General features: G+C 43.6%; 1 protein-coding gene across 1 annotated transcript; it reads right to left on the bottom strand.

Moving 5' to 3' along the window:
- Positions 1–294: 294 nt before the first annotated feature.
- Positions 295–5,764, bottom strand: rps14 (ribosomal protein S14). The gene is made up of 5 exons (XM_084329597.1): positions 5,627–5,764; positions 4,111–4,261; positions 2,828–2,989; positions 1,617–1,693; positions 295–412 (listed from the first exon to the last, which is right to left on the bottom strand). The coding sequence occupies exons 2-5, from the start codon at positions 4,257–4,259 to the stop codon at positions 345–347; spliced, it is 456 nt and encodes a 151-aa protein (XP_084185723.1). The 5' UTR covers positions 4,260–4,261; positions 5,627–5,764; the 3' UTR covers positions 295–344.
- Between the last annotated feature and the right edge of the window lie 9,776 nt (positions 5,765–15,540).

Genomic DNA, 15,540 nt, shown 5'->3' with positions numbered 1-15,540 from the left:
AATAAAGAAAATCCTCTCCTAGTTTTTGCTTTTAATAAAGGTTGTGAAAGCCATTTTATTATGGGTATTTTTTTAATATATCAAGTAACTGTACACTCCCTGCTGCTACACTGCTGCCCTCCTCAAGTCTCTACTTAACTCGATACTTATTTTATATCATTATCCTAGTCCTTGGGCTTTTGACTCGATGTCCAAGAGAACAATACTTTTTCTCAAAGGAGATTGTATTACACCCTTTTACTAACTTAAAAGTCTTAGCTCTATTCCACCATTTAATTAATAATGAGTCATAAAGAGGTTGTATTCCACCCGTTTATTAAGTGAACACTCAGGAAGAGAACATTTTACAGACGGCGACCACGACGACCTCCCTTTCTGCGCGTGGAGTCTGATGGAATGGGAGTCACGTCCTCTGAAGAGAGCAAGAAAGGAGAGCGTAGAGGGGAGGGAGAGCATGGAGAGAGGAGGGAGAGAGTGGAGGGAGAGCGTGGAGAGGGGAGGGAGAGCATGGAGAGAGGAGGGAGAGCGTAAAGAGAGGAGGGAGGGAGTGTGGAGAGGATGAGCAGAAGACAGAATTCAGTTAATTGTGATAACAACCATTGACTGTAATCACATTTTCACACCACCATTGAAAAGGGGTGGAAATACACTATGGGAAACTTGAGTCACTAAGGCAGTGAATCACTTTTGAGTTATAACAAAAGGATTAACTTTAAACAACTTAAAACTGAATTTAAGTAGTTTTTACACAAGGCAGTCTTCAGTCTCAGTCTTTTGGTAAGCAGTGTTGAAAGCCTTCAGCAAATCATCAGCTCAACAAGTTATCATCTTTGACTTGAGACGCCATGTCAAAAACCTCTTGCTCTCAGCAAAAAGTTTTAATTTTAAAGTTATATACACCTTTTAAAAGTTATGATTTAACAACATATGCAAATGAATAGCCTTCTCCCCCGCTGTAACCAATTAAGTTGACCGGGTGTAAGTCGAAATTGTACTGCCGTTATTGGTCCTTTAGTCATGAAAAAGGGTTGCCGAATGACACGTTGACTTTAATACAAATACTATGAAAGCTTCACATCTTTGTGTCTTTTAGACTCTTTAGAGTCCTACATGTGGAGATAACCCACGTGGCAGCATTGTAGATTTAATAAACATATGGGAATCATGCTTCATGAAAGGAGATAATTCTAAATATATATATTATACATAATTAATTTTATCATGTCACATTATACAAACAAAATCGATTTTGAGGTGGCTTTAACCCTTTCACTGCCGCACTACCAAACGGTTAACCCGTCGGTTGTGATAGTAAAGGGTTAACCTTCTGTTGTGTGGCAGTGAAAGGGTTAAGACATCCTTCTCATGTGGGGCGCCATGTTTGTTTGCCATAGGCCTTCGTCACTGGATGAACAAGCAATGCCAGAAGTTACTCAACAGTGACATGACATATCGATGACAAACAAACAAGGCAGCCACCATGACAGCTTAAAATTAGGCTACTTCAGAACAAATTAATTAGTTGTAAAAGTTTTATTTGACTATATAAATTAATTTAGAACTATTCCTTTTAATTTTCTAGTTTACATTTCCTGAGAATCAGTCTAGTGTCGTACCAATGCGTCCAATCTTCATGCCGGAGCGGGCCAGGGCACGCAGGGCAGACTGGGCCCCAGGTCCAGGAGTCTTGGTTCTGCAGAAAACAAGAGCAGAACAGGCCCGGGTCAGAACATGCACACACCAGGGGTACAGAACAGGGCTTAAAGAACACACCAACATTTAGTCTTGCAAGTTCAACTCTCATCATGAAAACATATTCTGGCCAAATGCATACACGGGTGTACTGGCATTGCGATAGAAAAATGCAGTTGATTGTGATAACCACCATCGACTGTGATCACAGTATCACACGGCCATTGGTGTTGAAAAGGGGTGGAAATACGCTCAAGAAACTTGAAAGTCGCTAAGGCAGTTAAAAATGCAGTTGATTGTGATAACCACCATCGACTGTGATCACAGTATCACACGGCCATTGGTGTTGAAAAGGGGTGGAAATACGCTCAAGAAACTTGAAAGTCGCTAAGGCAGTTAATCACGTTTGAGTTATAACAAGTAACAAAGGATCAACTTAAAACTAAATGCAAGCAGTTTTTACACAAGGCAGTCTCTAGTCTCAGTCTTTTGGTAAGCAGTGTTGAAAGCCTTCAGCAAATCATCAGCTCAACAATTTATCATCTTTGACTGCAGATGCCATGTCAAAAACTTCTGCTCTCAGAAAAGCATGTTTGGATTAATTCTAAATGGTCAAGTTGATAGATATTTCATAAATGCACAATGACAAAATCAAAATAGTCAAGTATCCGGTAGAGCTGCCCACTAATAGTCAATGAATTGGTCGGCTGGTCTAAAGTCGACCCAAGACTTTTGTCAGTCGATTAATTGATTTTATTACTTTTTTCTACGCTGAAAGATTATAACCCCACCTCTGGTAAGCACTCTATTTTAAAAAGGAGGTATTTCAGCATGATTCCATGTGTAAAACTAAATTTTTGATTTGTCAATGAAATCGGTTTGTCGACAAATCCCATGACTATTAATTAGTGAAGAGAATTTCTTTAGTGGAGGCACGGCCCTGGTGTGATAAAACCCTCGGGTGTCAAGCTACTTCCAGCAGTGACGAGGAACAGCATCAACAAGAGAGAACGGAGGTCTCCTAATAAAAAGCCTTTATTTAGTTGGGCTGAAACTATAAAAATAGCTACGTGAGCCAAGAGTAGAGGCCACACAGAGCTTCCAACAGGGTCACCATGATTTAAAGGGAGAGTACCTGTTTCCTCCTGTAGCCCTCAGCTTGATGTGCAGGGCAGTGATTCCCAGCTCCTTACAGCGCTGAGCGACGTCCTGGGCAGCCAACATGGCGGCGTACGGCGAGGATTCATCTCTGTCCGCCTTCACCTTCATACCACCGGTCACACGGCAAATGGTTTCCCTGGGATGGAGGGGTGAGAGATGAAAGGGGAAATGGAGAAAAAAGGTAAATGAGGAAAGAGAAGGCTGTGAGGCATTTTGACACAAACACCTGGTATGTACAGGTACAGTACATAGTACAGTAACTATGGGTTCGGTTGGGAGCTGAATTGACCTCTCAAACCCAGCCCTCTTGATCGTCCAATCATAACAGTCGCTTCCCTCTGACAGTTTGTCTATGTCCGACAGTTGTGATAGGAGGATCAAGAAAAGAGGGGGGGGGCTTGAGATGAGTCAACTGGGTTTTTAACGAGCATGTTAACACATTGTCGTTGTGTGACAAGAACTAACCCATGTTTTAATGACCCAGTTTAGTAATTTCTCAGTTTGGCTCATCGGCTGAAAAGCCCTGAAGCCCAGCCCAAGTCAGACCTTCAGGTAGCTCTACAGACACAAGGACAGAGTGGACTTTTTGCCCTGAGCTAATGGACATTCAAAGGCCATTATTCAAAAGAAAAAAACAGACTCTGGAGTAAAAGATATATATATTTTATGTATACACAAGGCAGTCTTTAGTCTCAGTCTTTTGGTAAGCAGTGTTGAAAGCCTTCAGCAAATCATCAGCTCAACAATTATCATCTTTGACTTAAGATGCCATGTCAAAAACCTTTGCTCTCAGCAGATAATCTTTTTACTATTCATTATGTAGTCGCAGTTTGGATTAGTGAAAGAACAGATGTCATCATGCATGTCTAAATTGAAAATAATTAAAGAAGCCACGATGAACAGGAAAATCTCCCAAACAACAGTTATGATCTTCAAATTGGTCAGAGGCCACCCCTATATCCAAATGAACAAAACGGGGACTACAGGGTACTTTGGATTATTTTGAGGAGATATTACTTCAGAAGGACCGCACACAGTACACAACCATCTGCACATCCAACTTTCTCATCCCCTCTAGAGCCATCCTTTTGAGACCTGAAGGCTTTACAAAGTTGTGAATGCATTCTCTGAACAAAGTCTTATTCCAGACTTAGTACAGCGATGATCCTGAAACCACACCCCTGGTCCTCACTTCAGAGACAAGAGCATGGGTATGGTCACCAAACAAATGGCGAGCACCACAAAATCATCACTTACTTGCCAGAGAGGTCAGTGACGTGGACAAAAGTGTCGTTGAAAGAGGCAAAGATGTGGCAGGTACCGAAGACGTTCTCGCCATCAGCCACCTGGGGACCCAGGCTGATCACCTGTTCTTCCTTCTTTTCTTTTCCTTTACGGGGAGCCATGTCTATGAGGGGAGAGGAGGCGATTTTATTAATAGTATTCGGGTAAAAAGGTGATCATTAAATGACAACCTTGGTGGCTAGGCTAATGAGATGTGGTAGGCATGGCACATCATAATAGAAATACCATCAAGTGGTCCATTTCATGGACAATCTGTCAAGTTGCATCCCACACATAACCTTCACATCAAATCAAATTGCAGACATGCAGGTGGATCTCTTTAAAAATCAAAGTGCCAAAGCATTATTGAACCAAGGCTCTGGAACGCTCTCCCCCTGGATCTGCGAACTGCCCCCTCTGAGAACTCTTTTAAAAAACTAAAAACACATTTGTTCAGGCAGGCTTTTAATCACACATAGGCGCCTTTTTCTGTTTTATAGTGTTTTAATTAGTGACTCATGATTTTATCCAAATTCTTTTATTCTACTTTTTCCATCTGGTTTCACTGTTTTTAACTGCCGTTTGTCTGTTGTCATTCATTTCTGATTTTGTTTTTATTGTGTTTTTATATTAAGCTGTAGTGTAAAGCACCCTGTGCATTCGTGCTGTGAAGGGTGCTCTATAAATAAAGGTCATTCATTCATTCATTCAATAATATTCGTGGTGTCAGAAATGTTCCCTCATCTTCTTTGGCAAATCTACAGTGATTCATTTCTGCAACTTCAAAAATCTGAATGAACACAACATGAAAGTAAAATCAAGTGATTCTACTGTAGTGTACAACTAGTTTGATGATCAACAAGAGAGGAGCGGATTGACCCCACAGATGTGATCAAAACGTGGATGTTGTCAACAGGGCACCTGGCTACACTGCCAGCCAGGTCAAAAGGCCAAAATACGTTTTAAGTGGCGAGGAGGACACTTGGGAAGTAGACGTTACGTATAATAACGTAGCTAGTCATTTTATCCGACACCCATACAGGGCTTTTACAACCTGCGTTTATCAAATGTCTGTACAGAAAGCATCCACCAAGCTAACCAAAGGCCTAAAGTCACCGCTACTAGCTAACCTTAGCATCACTGCTGGGAGCTGCCAGCCTTCAGACACTAACGTTACCATTACAGCATTATACTAAAAGTTGTCGCTTATAGGACTTCACACATGGTACACCAGCATTAAAGACAACTTATTGACAGACTAAAGACAACTTATTGACGGACTAAGTGACGGCTCGCTCACTAACGTCAGGCTACATGCAGCTAAGCGGCACCATTTTACCGTTAGTTAGCCACATGATGCCGTGGATCCACGTAACAGCTGCATTTAGCAGCTCGTTTCTGTGTAAAATGCGCCCGTCTTTCCCCTCAAAACCAACAAATAAGTGGTTCTAATTCACTACACGCGTCGTCCAGGGTGTTGTAAACCTACCTGTGGTTTTGTTTTACACTGTTTCGGGGCGACACAGTATCCTTATTGCCGAGCGGAGATGTGGAGCTAAGCTGCCATGCGGCCGCTGAGACGAAAGAGAGAGAAATGGCGAAGTTCCTGCTTCTTCTGCTGCGCAGCTTCTTCTTCTGTTTCCGGTTTACTGGCGGCGGGTATCCAACATGCAGGTGCAATACCGCCACCTACCGGTCTGGGAGTGTGGACCGGATGCGTGTAACTGTTCCGCAACAGTAAGTGACTTCCGGGGTAGGCCTGATTGGCCCCGACAGGCACGTGACGCGGCAAACTCAGGACGCGCAACGAGGCTGCTGAGAGCTGTCGCGCGGAAATAGGCTGTCTATTGCCATTCTCTAACACAAACTCTAACCTTAACCAGCTCCTTAACAGCGCCTAAACTTAACCGTTCTAACCTTAACCAACTCCGAAACAATGCCTAACCTTAACCTTAACCTTAACCATGCCTAACCTTAACCATAGAAAGAATATTGCCATTCTCTAACACAAACTCTAACCTTAACCAGCTCCTTAACAGCGCCTAAACTTAACCGTTCTAACCTTAACCAACTCCGAAACAATGCCTAACCTTAACCTTAACCTTAACCATGCCTAACCTTAACCGGCGAAAGAATACACGTTAAAAAAAAAATCACGTTAAAAAAAAAAAAATTCAATGGGATTCAAACTCGTCAACAACGGACCGCAGGATCGCAGGACTGCTGCTCTGCCAGGTGAGCTGAAGCGCCGAATGAAAGTCATAGCGTATTTGGACGGTTACATCATTCCGCAAGCTCTGCCGCTCCGCTCTGCGGAGCGTGCCGCGCGGCAGAGAAAGTTGCGCGTCACGTGCCTGTCGGGGCCAATCAGGCCTACCCCAGAAGTCACTTACTGTTGCGGATAAGCTATAAGCGGACCGGATACTGCTAGTAATGCAAACTACTACTATTATTATAATAATAATAATAATAATAATAATAATAATAATAATAATAATAATAATAATAATAATAATAATAATAATAAAAATAATAATAATAATAATAATAATAATAATAATAATATTGACAATACTACTGCTACTACTACTACTACTACTACTACTACTACTACTACTACTACTACTACTACTACTACTACTACTACTACTACTACTACTACTACTACTACTACTACCAATATGAATTGAAAATGGGGGACCCTGATGTAAACAAGACAAACATCTTTCTCTGGTCTGCATCCCCTTAACAATTGTGTGTATTGAGCCGTACTGTATTGTACCCATTCTGCAATCTGTTAAATAAAGTTTTCATTCATTCATTCATTCATTCATTCATTCATTCATTCATTCATTCATTCATTCATTCATCATTCATTCATTCATTCTACTGCTACTACTACTACTACTACTACTACTACTGCTGCTGCTGCTACTACTCCTACTACTACTACTACTACTACTACTACTACTACTACTACTACTACTACTACTACTACTACTACTACTACTACTACTACTACTACTACTACTACTACTACTACTATTATTACTACTACTACTACTACTACTACTACTACTACTACTACTACTACTACTACTACTACTTCTACTAGTTTCAAGTTTCTTTCAAGTTTCTTTAATAGTTGTCATACAGAAGTACAGAATACTTTCATACAAAATGCTTCTTACTGTTACGCTCCAGAGACTGTGCTAGACAAGATAGTATCAAATAACATAGTATAGCATGTAATTTAGAAGAAGAAAATGAGGTCACAGTGTTCGGTATAGACATATGTACAATGTTCTGAGTTACCATATAATATACAATACTATGCAGTGTACTAATGTACAGTACTATATAGTGCAAAGCAGAAATGGGATGAGGTACAATTTAGGTACAATTTACAGTAAGGTGTACGAGTTGTAGTGCAATCCTTCATCAATAAATATAAAGTGTGGGGAGTGAGTGCTACAGTGTGTTTGTTTAAAGTGGGTGTGTGCTATAAAGTGTGTGGAGTGGGTGCTACAGTGTGTTTGTTTAAAGTGAGTGTGTGCGTGTGGATGTGTGTGCTATGTGCGTTTGGTGGTTGTTGTTGTGTAGTGTTCATTGTTCGTTTAGCAGCCTGATGGCCTGGGGATAGAAGCTTCTTCTGAGTCTTTCTGTGCTCGCCTTGAGACTCCGGTATCGCTTGCCTGACCGCAGCAGTTCAAAGAGGCAGTTGTTCGGGTGACTGGAGTCTTTAATGATTCTTTTAGCCTTGCCCTTGCAACGCTTGTTGTAAATGTTCTGGAGGGTGGGGAGCCCCCCTCCAATTGTGCGTTCGGCTGAACGTGTCACTCTTTGTAGTCTGCTTCGGTCTTGTGCAGTGCTATTCCCAAACCAGGAGGTGATGTTGCCGGTCAAGATGCTCTCTATTGTACATGAGTAGAAGTTCTTAAGGATCTTCTGACTGACTTGGAACTTCCTTAGGCGCCTGAGGAAGTAGAGGCGTTGTCGTGCCTTCTTCACAACACTGTCAATGTGTGTGGTCCATGTCAAGTCCTCGGATATGTAGGCTCCGAGGTACTTAAAGCTGTTGACTCTCTCAACCGGTGCCCCGTCGATGCTGAGGGGGCTGTAGTCCTTGACCCCCGACCTCCTGAAGTCCACAATCATCTCCTTTGTTTTGCTGACGTTCAGGGAGAGGCTGTTTTCCTGGCACCATCCCGCCAGGACCTTGACCTCTTCCAGGTAGGCCCTCTCGTCGTTGGCAGAGATCAGGCCCACCACCACTGTGTCGTCAGCAAATTTGATGATTGTATTGCTACTCCGCTGAGCCACACAGTCGTGTGTGTACAGGGAGTAGAGGAGGGGACTCAGAACACAGCCCTGGGGGGCCCCTATGTTGAGGGTGATGGATGAGGAGGTGCAGTTGCCTGCTCTCACCACCTGGGGTCTGCCAGTCAGGAAGTCCAAGACCCACTGGCAGAGGTCATAGTTCAAGCCCAGGTCCCTGAGCTTGGCTATGAGTATGGAGGGGACTATGGTATTGAATGCCGAGCTGTAGTCGATGAATAGCATTCTCACATAGTTCCCCTGCCTCTTGTCCAGGTGTGATGCTGCTGTGTGCAGCACATGGGCTATGGCGTCCTCCGTGGACCTGTTGGGGCGGTATGCAAATTGCAGGGGGTCCATGTTGATGGGGAGGGAGGAGCAGATGTAGCCCTTTACTAGCTTCTCAAAGCACTTCATGGCTATGGAGGTGAGAGCTACAGGGCGGTAGTCGTTGAGGCAAGCAGGCTTGGATTGTTTGGGTACAGGGATAATAGTGGACTTCTTCAGGCAGGTGGGGATGACAGCCTGTTCTAAGGACAGGTTAAATATGTCAGTGAATACTGGGGCCAGTTGGTCGGCACAGACTTTTAGGACGCGGCCGGGGATGCCGTCCGGACCTGCTGCCTTCCTGATATTCACTTTTTTAAAGGTCCGCCTCACCTCATGCTCTGTTACCCTGAACACTGCGCCTCCATCAGCAGCCGACCCCCCCCCCCCCCCCATTGCCGTGGCTTGTGAGCTGGTGTTGTTATTACCAGCATCAAACCTCGCATAGAAGGTATTGAGGTCATTTGCTAAGGAGATGTCACTGTTCAGTTTGAGGGAGGCGCCTTTGTAGTCTGTCATCGTTTTGAGCCCCTGCCACATAGCTCTAGAGTCAGCTTGTTCAAACTGGAGTTCAATTTTATCCCTGTAGCGCCGTTTGGCCTCTGACACTGTCCTCCTTACGTTGTATCGCGCCACCTTGTGGTCATTCATGTTGCCTGCCACTAGGCCGTCGTTGTATGCTTTGGTGCGCTCTCTCAGAGCTTCACGGACGGATTTGTCTACCCAGGGTTTTTGATTTGGGTAAACTCTCATTTTGGTAGTGGGGATTGTTTCTTCCACCATAGTACAAACATAGTCCAGCACTGTCTCCGTGTAGACATTAATGTTATCTGTGTCGCGGAACACATTCCAGTCTGTGCAGTCAAACGCAGACTGGAGCATCTCCTCTGACGTCAGATCCCTACTACTACTACTACTACTACTACTACTACTGCTACTACTACTACTACTACTACTACTACTACTACTACTACTACTGCTACTACTACTACTACTACTACTACTACTACTACTACTACTGCTACTGCTACTACTACTACTGGAGGTTCCCATCGCGACCAACAGCATCAACAACTCAACCCGTGGCTACATCCACAGCGCGGACGGCGACTCTCCCCCAATGACGCCGCAGCAGACGAGCACACGTGAGGCAGAGACGAGAGGAGGTGAACCGAGGGTCGAAACCATGACGACCAACTCGACGCGGGATTTAAACATCTCGACGCCCGATAGCCGGCTAGCCAGCAGAGCTAACAGCGAAAACATCTAGGAACAAAGGACTCTGGAACAAGTCCTTTGTTGTACCAGCACTGCGCGGGACCCGACCCCCCCCCCTTCCCACCCACGACAACAAAGCCCCCCCGCCCCACTCAGAGGAACAGATCACAAATGAACAATACTTCGAACCTGCCAACATCAATGAAATAACCAACTCCAATGGACTGAACATTTTCCATCTTAACATAAACAGCCTAAAAAACAAATTGGATGAAATCAAACAATTATTCATAAATGGTAAGGCAAACATACTGTGCTTCTCAGAAACTAAGCTTGACGATTCTGTAAAAGATCCAGAGATAGAGATTGAGAACTACTCAATAATCAGGAATGTTAGGAACAAACATGGAGGTGGCGTCTGTATGTACATACACAAAGACACCAAATTCATCAACAGAAATGACCTGAATCATGAATCAATTGAAACTGTATGGGTGGAAATCCTATTCGAAAGGCCAAAATCCCTACTGGTTGGCTCAATCTACAGACCGCCAGATCATAGTGGCTTTTATGATACACTTGGCGGGTGTTTAGCTGGAGTTGAGGATGTAGACAAAATTCTTATTGGAGACTGGAACACGGATATGCAACGAAAATATGCACCCGTCTTCAAGTCATTCAGTAGGCTTTGTGATCTGCACGGCCTCAGCCAGCTAATCACCCAACCCACACGTGTATGTGAATCAACTCAGACTACCATTGACCTCATTCTGACCTCCGACAAGTCCAAGATCTCCAATAAAGGGGTTATAGCATGCGGGTTAAGTGATCATTATATGATATTCTGTACCCGCAAAAAGCTAAAACAAAAGGCTGGCTGCCACAAAACAGTCACATCTAGAGACCTCAAAACCTACTCTAGCGAGGCCTTTAACCTTGAACTGGAGAGTTTGGACTGGTCGGATGAACTCAATGGTACACTGGTTGAAGAAACATGGCTTGGTTTCAAAACCAAATTTTCAACAATACTAAACGACATGGCCCCCCTAAGAACCACCAGGGTAAAAAATCGCGCTGAGCCGAAATACTGGCCGCTATGAAAACCAGAGACAAAAAATGCTCTGAGTTTCGTAAAAGTCAGTCAAAGCTTACCAAAAGCACGAGCAGTGAACTCCAAGCCCACGTGACTGAACTCAAACTAGAAAGAAACAGACTAGGGGAGCTCCAGTAGCTCACCACGTACCGCGAGCGCTGTTTCAGCGCCGGGGACAACCGTGCTCGTCACGGATCTGGGGTTTAGCGAGTTCGAATCCCGGACTGCAGCCGTGCCTTTCCCAGAGTGTCTTCCCCCCCATCTGAACCCTTTCAGCCTGTTTCTGTCGGTCATCCTTGACCAGAATAAATGCGATAAACGTATAAAAGAGCCAGGGGAATGGCCAAAGTTTTTAAAAAAAAGAAAGAAACAGACTAAGAAACAACGTAAACTCCATGATCAAAACTGCAAAAAAGAATTTCATCAATGACAAAACTGAGGAAAACAAAAACAAACCACGTGAACTTTGGAAATTACTCAATAATCAACTAGGATGCAGTAAAAAACTTAAAACCAGATTCTCAAACATAAACATAAAAACGGACAACACGCTCATCACAGACAAGCTGGATGTAGCCAATTACTTAAACATTTTCTTCACAAACATAGCCACAACACTGGTAAACAAACTACCCTCCCACTCAGGGCTTTATGGGGTAGAACACATAGTAGCTTACTACAAAAACCTAGGGGTCCGCAAGGACGACTTCAAGCTGGAAATGGTAACAACAGATGAGGTACTCAAAAAACTGAGCGCCCTCCAACCTAACAAGGCCACTGGCCATGACAACATCCCCTCCAAATTCCTCAGAGACTCAGCAGCCGCCATCACCCCAGTCATCACACACATAATAAACCTCTCCATAAAACAGGGACACGTCCCCAAGGACTTCAAAATTACGAGGGTGACCCCTCTGCACAAAAAGGGCAGCAAATTAGACCCAGGCAACTACCGCCCTGTTTCTATTCTCACCTCCATCTCGAAAGTCATGGAAAAAATTGTCTACGAACAGGTCGAAAAGTACCTAGCGGAAAAAAATCTAATCTACGAATTCCAATCTGGCTTCAGAACATCCCACTCCACTGACACATGCCTTCTCTATTTGAATGACCACATCAAACAAGAGGTGGACGCGGGCAAATACTGCGGCATGGTCATGCTGGACCTACAAAAGGCCTTCGACACTGTCAATCACTCCATTCTGATTGACAAGCTAAAAGCAATTGGTTTTGATAGTCTATCAGTGAGCTGGATGCAATCCTACCTTGAGGGGAGGGAACAGATGGTGGAGGTAAACGGTACCCTATCCCCCCCCCTCACAGTGAGCTGTGGTGTTCCACAAGGAAGCATACTAGGACCGCTACTGTTCCTAATTTATGCAAATGACATGTCGTCAGCTTGTGACTGCAACTTGTTCCTGTTTGCGGACGACTCAGCCCTGCTGGTCTCTGACAAGAACAAGTTACAGGTTGAAAAAACCCTCAGCTCGGAACTAGGCAAAATCTGCATATGGCTCGCTGATAACAAACTATCATTACCCATGGGCAAAACAGAGTCCATTCTCTTCGGTTCAAATAACAAACTCAGCAAGACCGACGGCTTCTCAGTTACAGTGGGTGACAATATTGTCACAAGGAAAGATGAAATTACCTACCTGGGTTCCATCCTAGAGGCTAATCTCTCCTGTGACAAAATGGCATCCAATGTAATAAAAAAAGTCAACCAACGAACTCGATTCTTGTACCGGATCTCCTCTCTGGTAAACAAGAATACCCTGAAGACTCTGGCAGGAGCACTCATTCAAGGGTACTACGACTATGCTTGCACCTCATGGTACCAAAGCACCTCAAAGGCGCTAAAAACAAAATTACAAACATCTCAAAACAAACTGGTCAGACTACTGCTTGACCTTACTCCTAGAACCCACCTCACCCCTGCCCACTTTGACAACCTAGGATGGCTTAGAGTAGACGACAGAGTACAGCAACTTGCAATGGGCCTGGTCTACAAGATACACTACACGACCAAGGTACCCATGTACATGTCAAAATACTTCCCAAAGGTCAGTGAATACCACGATCACAACACCAGAGGGAGCTCCACAAATCATGTTAAACCCAGATTCGGCTCAAACAAGGGACTAAACACGTTTCGCAATTATGCCACATCAATGTGGAACGCCCTACCCAAAGCTGTAAAGGAATGTGGATCACTACCCACTTTCAAAACCACTCTCAAGGGACACCTACGGGAGACTGCAATTCGAAACTGGCCCCTGTAAATGTCCTAACCCAACCCCCTCCAATGTACAGTCATTTACCTAGTATGGTTTTGTCAATATTCCAATGTACAATTTTGCTTGTTTGTACAGTGTCCCCCCCCCCCCCCAATGTACAGTTTTGCTTGTTTATACAGTGTTTCTCCCCCCCCCCCAACCCCCTCCAATGTAAATTACCCAGTATGGTTGTCAATATCCCAATGTACCCAACCCCCCCACACAACCCCACCCAACCTCCTCCAATGTACAGTTTCTACGTCAAATGTATATACTCCCTTTTCTTGACTCTTTTTGTATCACAAACAGTACTGTATTTGCAAATCTGATATGTCATAAATGTATAGATGTAGCAGTACTGTCTATCTGTATGTCATGTATGTCATATATGTTATGATGAATTAAAAATGGGGGACCCTGATGTAAACAAGACGAAAGTCTTTCTCTGGTCTGCATCCCCTTAACAATTGTATGTATTGAGCTGTACTGTACTGTACCCATTCTGCAATCTGTTAATAAACTTTTCAATCAATCAATCAAACTTGAACACCAATGACTTTAAAGACTTGATACTCTCCCCAAGCCCAAAAAATATAATAATTATGTCATGAAAAGTATAAAGAGAATCAACTTAATTTCCTGATTACAGTTCCACTTTGGACCATCAGCCACCAATCAAGTTGAGCAGCCAGAGCAGGAAGTTGTGTGTCAGTGCAGAATCATCTAAATGTAATATACTACTAACTATCACTCTGTGGGCTTTAACATTTTGACTTGGCTCAGGGATTGATTGATTGATTGAAAAGTTTATTAACACTTTAAGTGCCGAAAACGTGTTTAGGCGTCCTTCCCCGCCATGCTCAAGTTGCCGAGGACGCCGTAACTCGTCTTTAATATCAATATTTCAAAAATCTGTGATCGGAATCATATTTTCCATCCGCAGCCTTCACACACAGTTCTGAGCTCCTCTCAAACCTCTAGCGGTTCAAGAGCGCCATCTGGTGGCCGATCGGCAGAAGCGCCAAACAGGAAGTTATGTGGTTGAAGTGCTGATCGTCCATATTACTTCCGGGCACTCTCTATAGGTCCCGGGACTCGATCTCGACACAATACATAGCGATCCGTTGCCAATAACTCGATAAACAACATGATTTGGACGTATATACTATTATACAATCTGGAAATAGATAGCGTATTTCTACATCCCATAATAGGAATATTTCAGTTCCACGCTCATCATCCAACGGCACGAGGAAGATTCGGTAAGATTCAGCGTTATTTTTGAACGTGTTCGATATAAACTGCTCTGATGATCATATCACCCACACTAGATGAATGATATAACGCTGCCCACGGAATTATAAACGATCCCCCGCCCATCCGGTCATCATCAGATGATACGTAGAAACTTCTAGAAGTACGTCCAATTGAAATTTTTGATCTCGCACAGATTCCTACCAAACTGCATTTCATCATCAATATAATGCATTTGGGGCTATAAATCACGTTCTGGAGAAAGCTGCAGAAAGAGATGAAAACATACTTATACTTTAGACCATATTTTACTATGAATATGTGAATGAAAAAGTTTAACGTTGCTACACAATGAACAATACATATAGGACCTTGAATAGGCCCTAATAATGGCAATTTAGCAATAGAATTTAAAAAGTTATAGCCCTGCAAAGAAGGGGAACTTTTCCATAGACAAATAGAGCTGGCAAGGGATGGTATATCATGAATTTAGCCTTAGGCAATCAAAGTGTTAACAGATTGCAGAATGGGTACAGTACAGTACAGCTCAATACATACAATTGTTAAGGGGATGCAGACCAGAGAAAGACTTTCGTCTTGTTTACATCAGGGTCCCCCATTTTCAATTCATCATAACATATATGACATACATGACATACAGATAGACAGTACTGCTACATCTATACATTTATGACATATCAGATTTGCAACTACAGTACTGTTTGTGATACAAAAGTGTCCAGAAAAAGAGTGTATATACATTTGGCGTAGAAACTGTACATTGGAGGAGGTTGGGTGGGTGGGGTGGGGTTGGGTGGGGTGGGTGGGTGAGGGCTGTACATTGGAGGTGGGGGGGGGGGGGGTTGGGTAGGGGACACACACACATTTTACACTGTACATTGGAATACTGACAAAGCC

This window comes from Notolepis coatsorum (assembly GCF_963971535.1).
Source record: "Notolepis coatsorum genome assembly, chromosome: 1".
NCBI classification, from domain to species: Eukaryota; Metazoa; Chordata; class Actinopteri; order Aulopiformes; family Paralepididae; genus Notolepis; species Notolepis coatsorum.
Note: the sequence above shows the minus strand (reverse complement) of the source record. Positions and strands in the feature narration are given on the sequence as shown.

Bases quoted from the DNA above. Each gene is read 5' to 3' on its own strand.
- rps14 (XM_084329597.1), bottom strand. From the start codon at position 4,259: ATGGCTCCCCGTAAAGGAAAAGAAAAGAAGGAAGAACAGGTGATCAGC. The intron at 1,694-2,827 runs GTACTCTCCCTT...TGTTTTCTGCAG, and splicing joins AGGGCTACAGGAGGAAACAG to AACCAAGACTCCTGGACCTG. The intron at 413-1,616 runs GTACGACACTAG...TGCTCTCTTCAG, and splicing joins CATGAAGATTGGACGCATTG to AGGACGTGACTCCCATTCCA.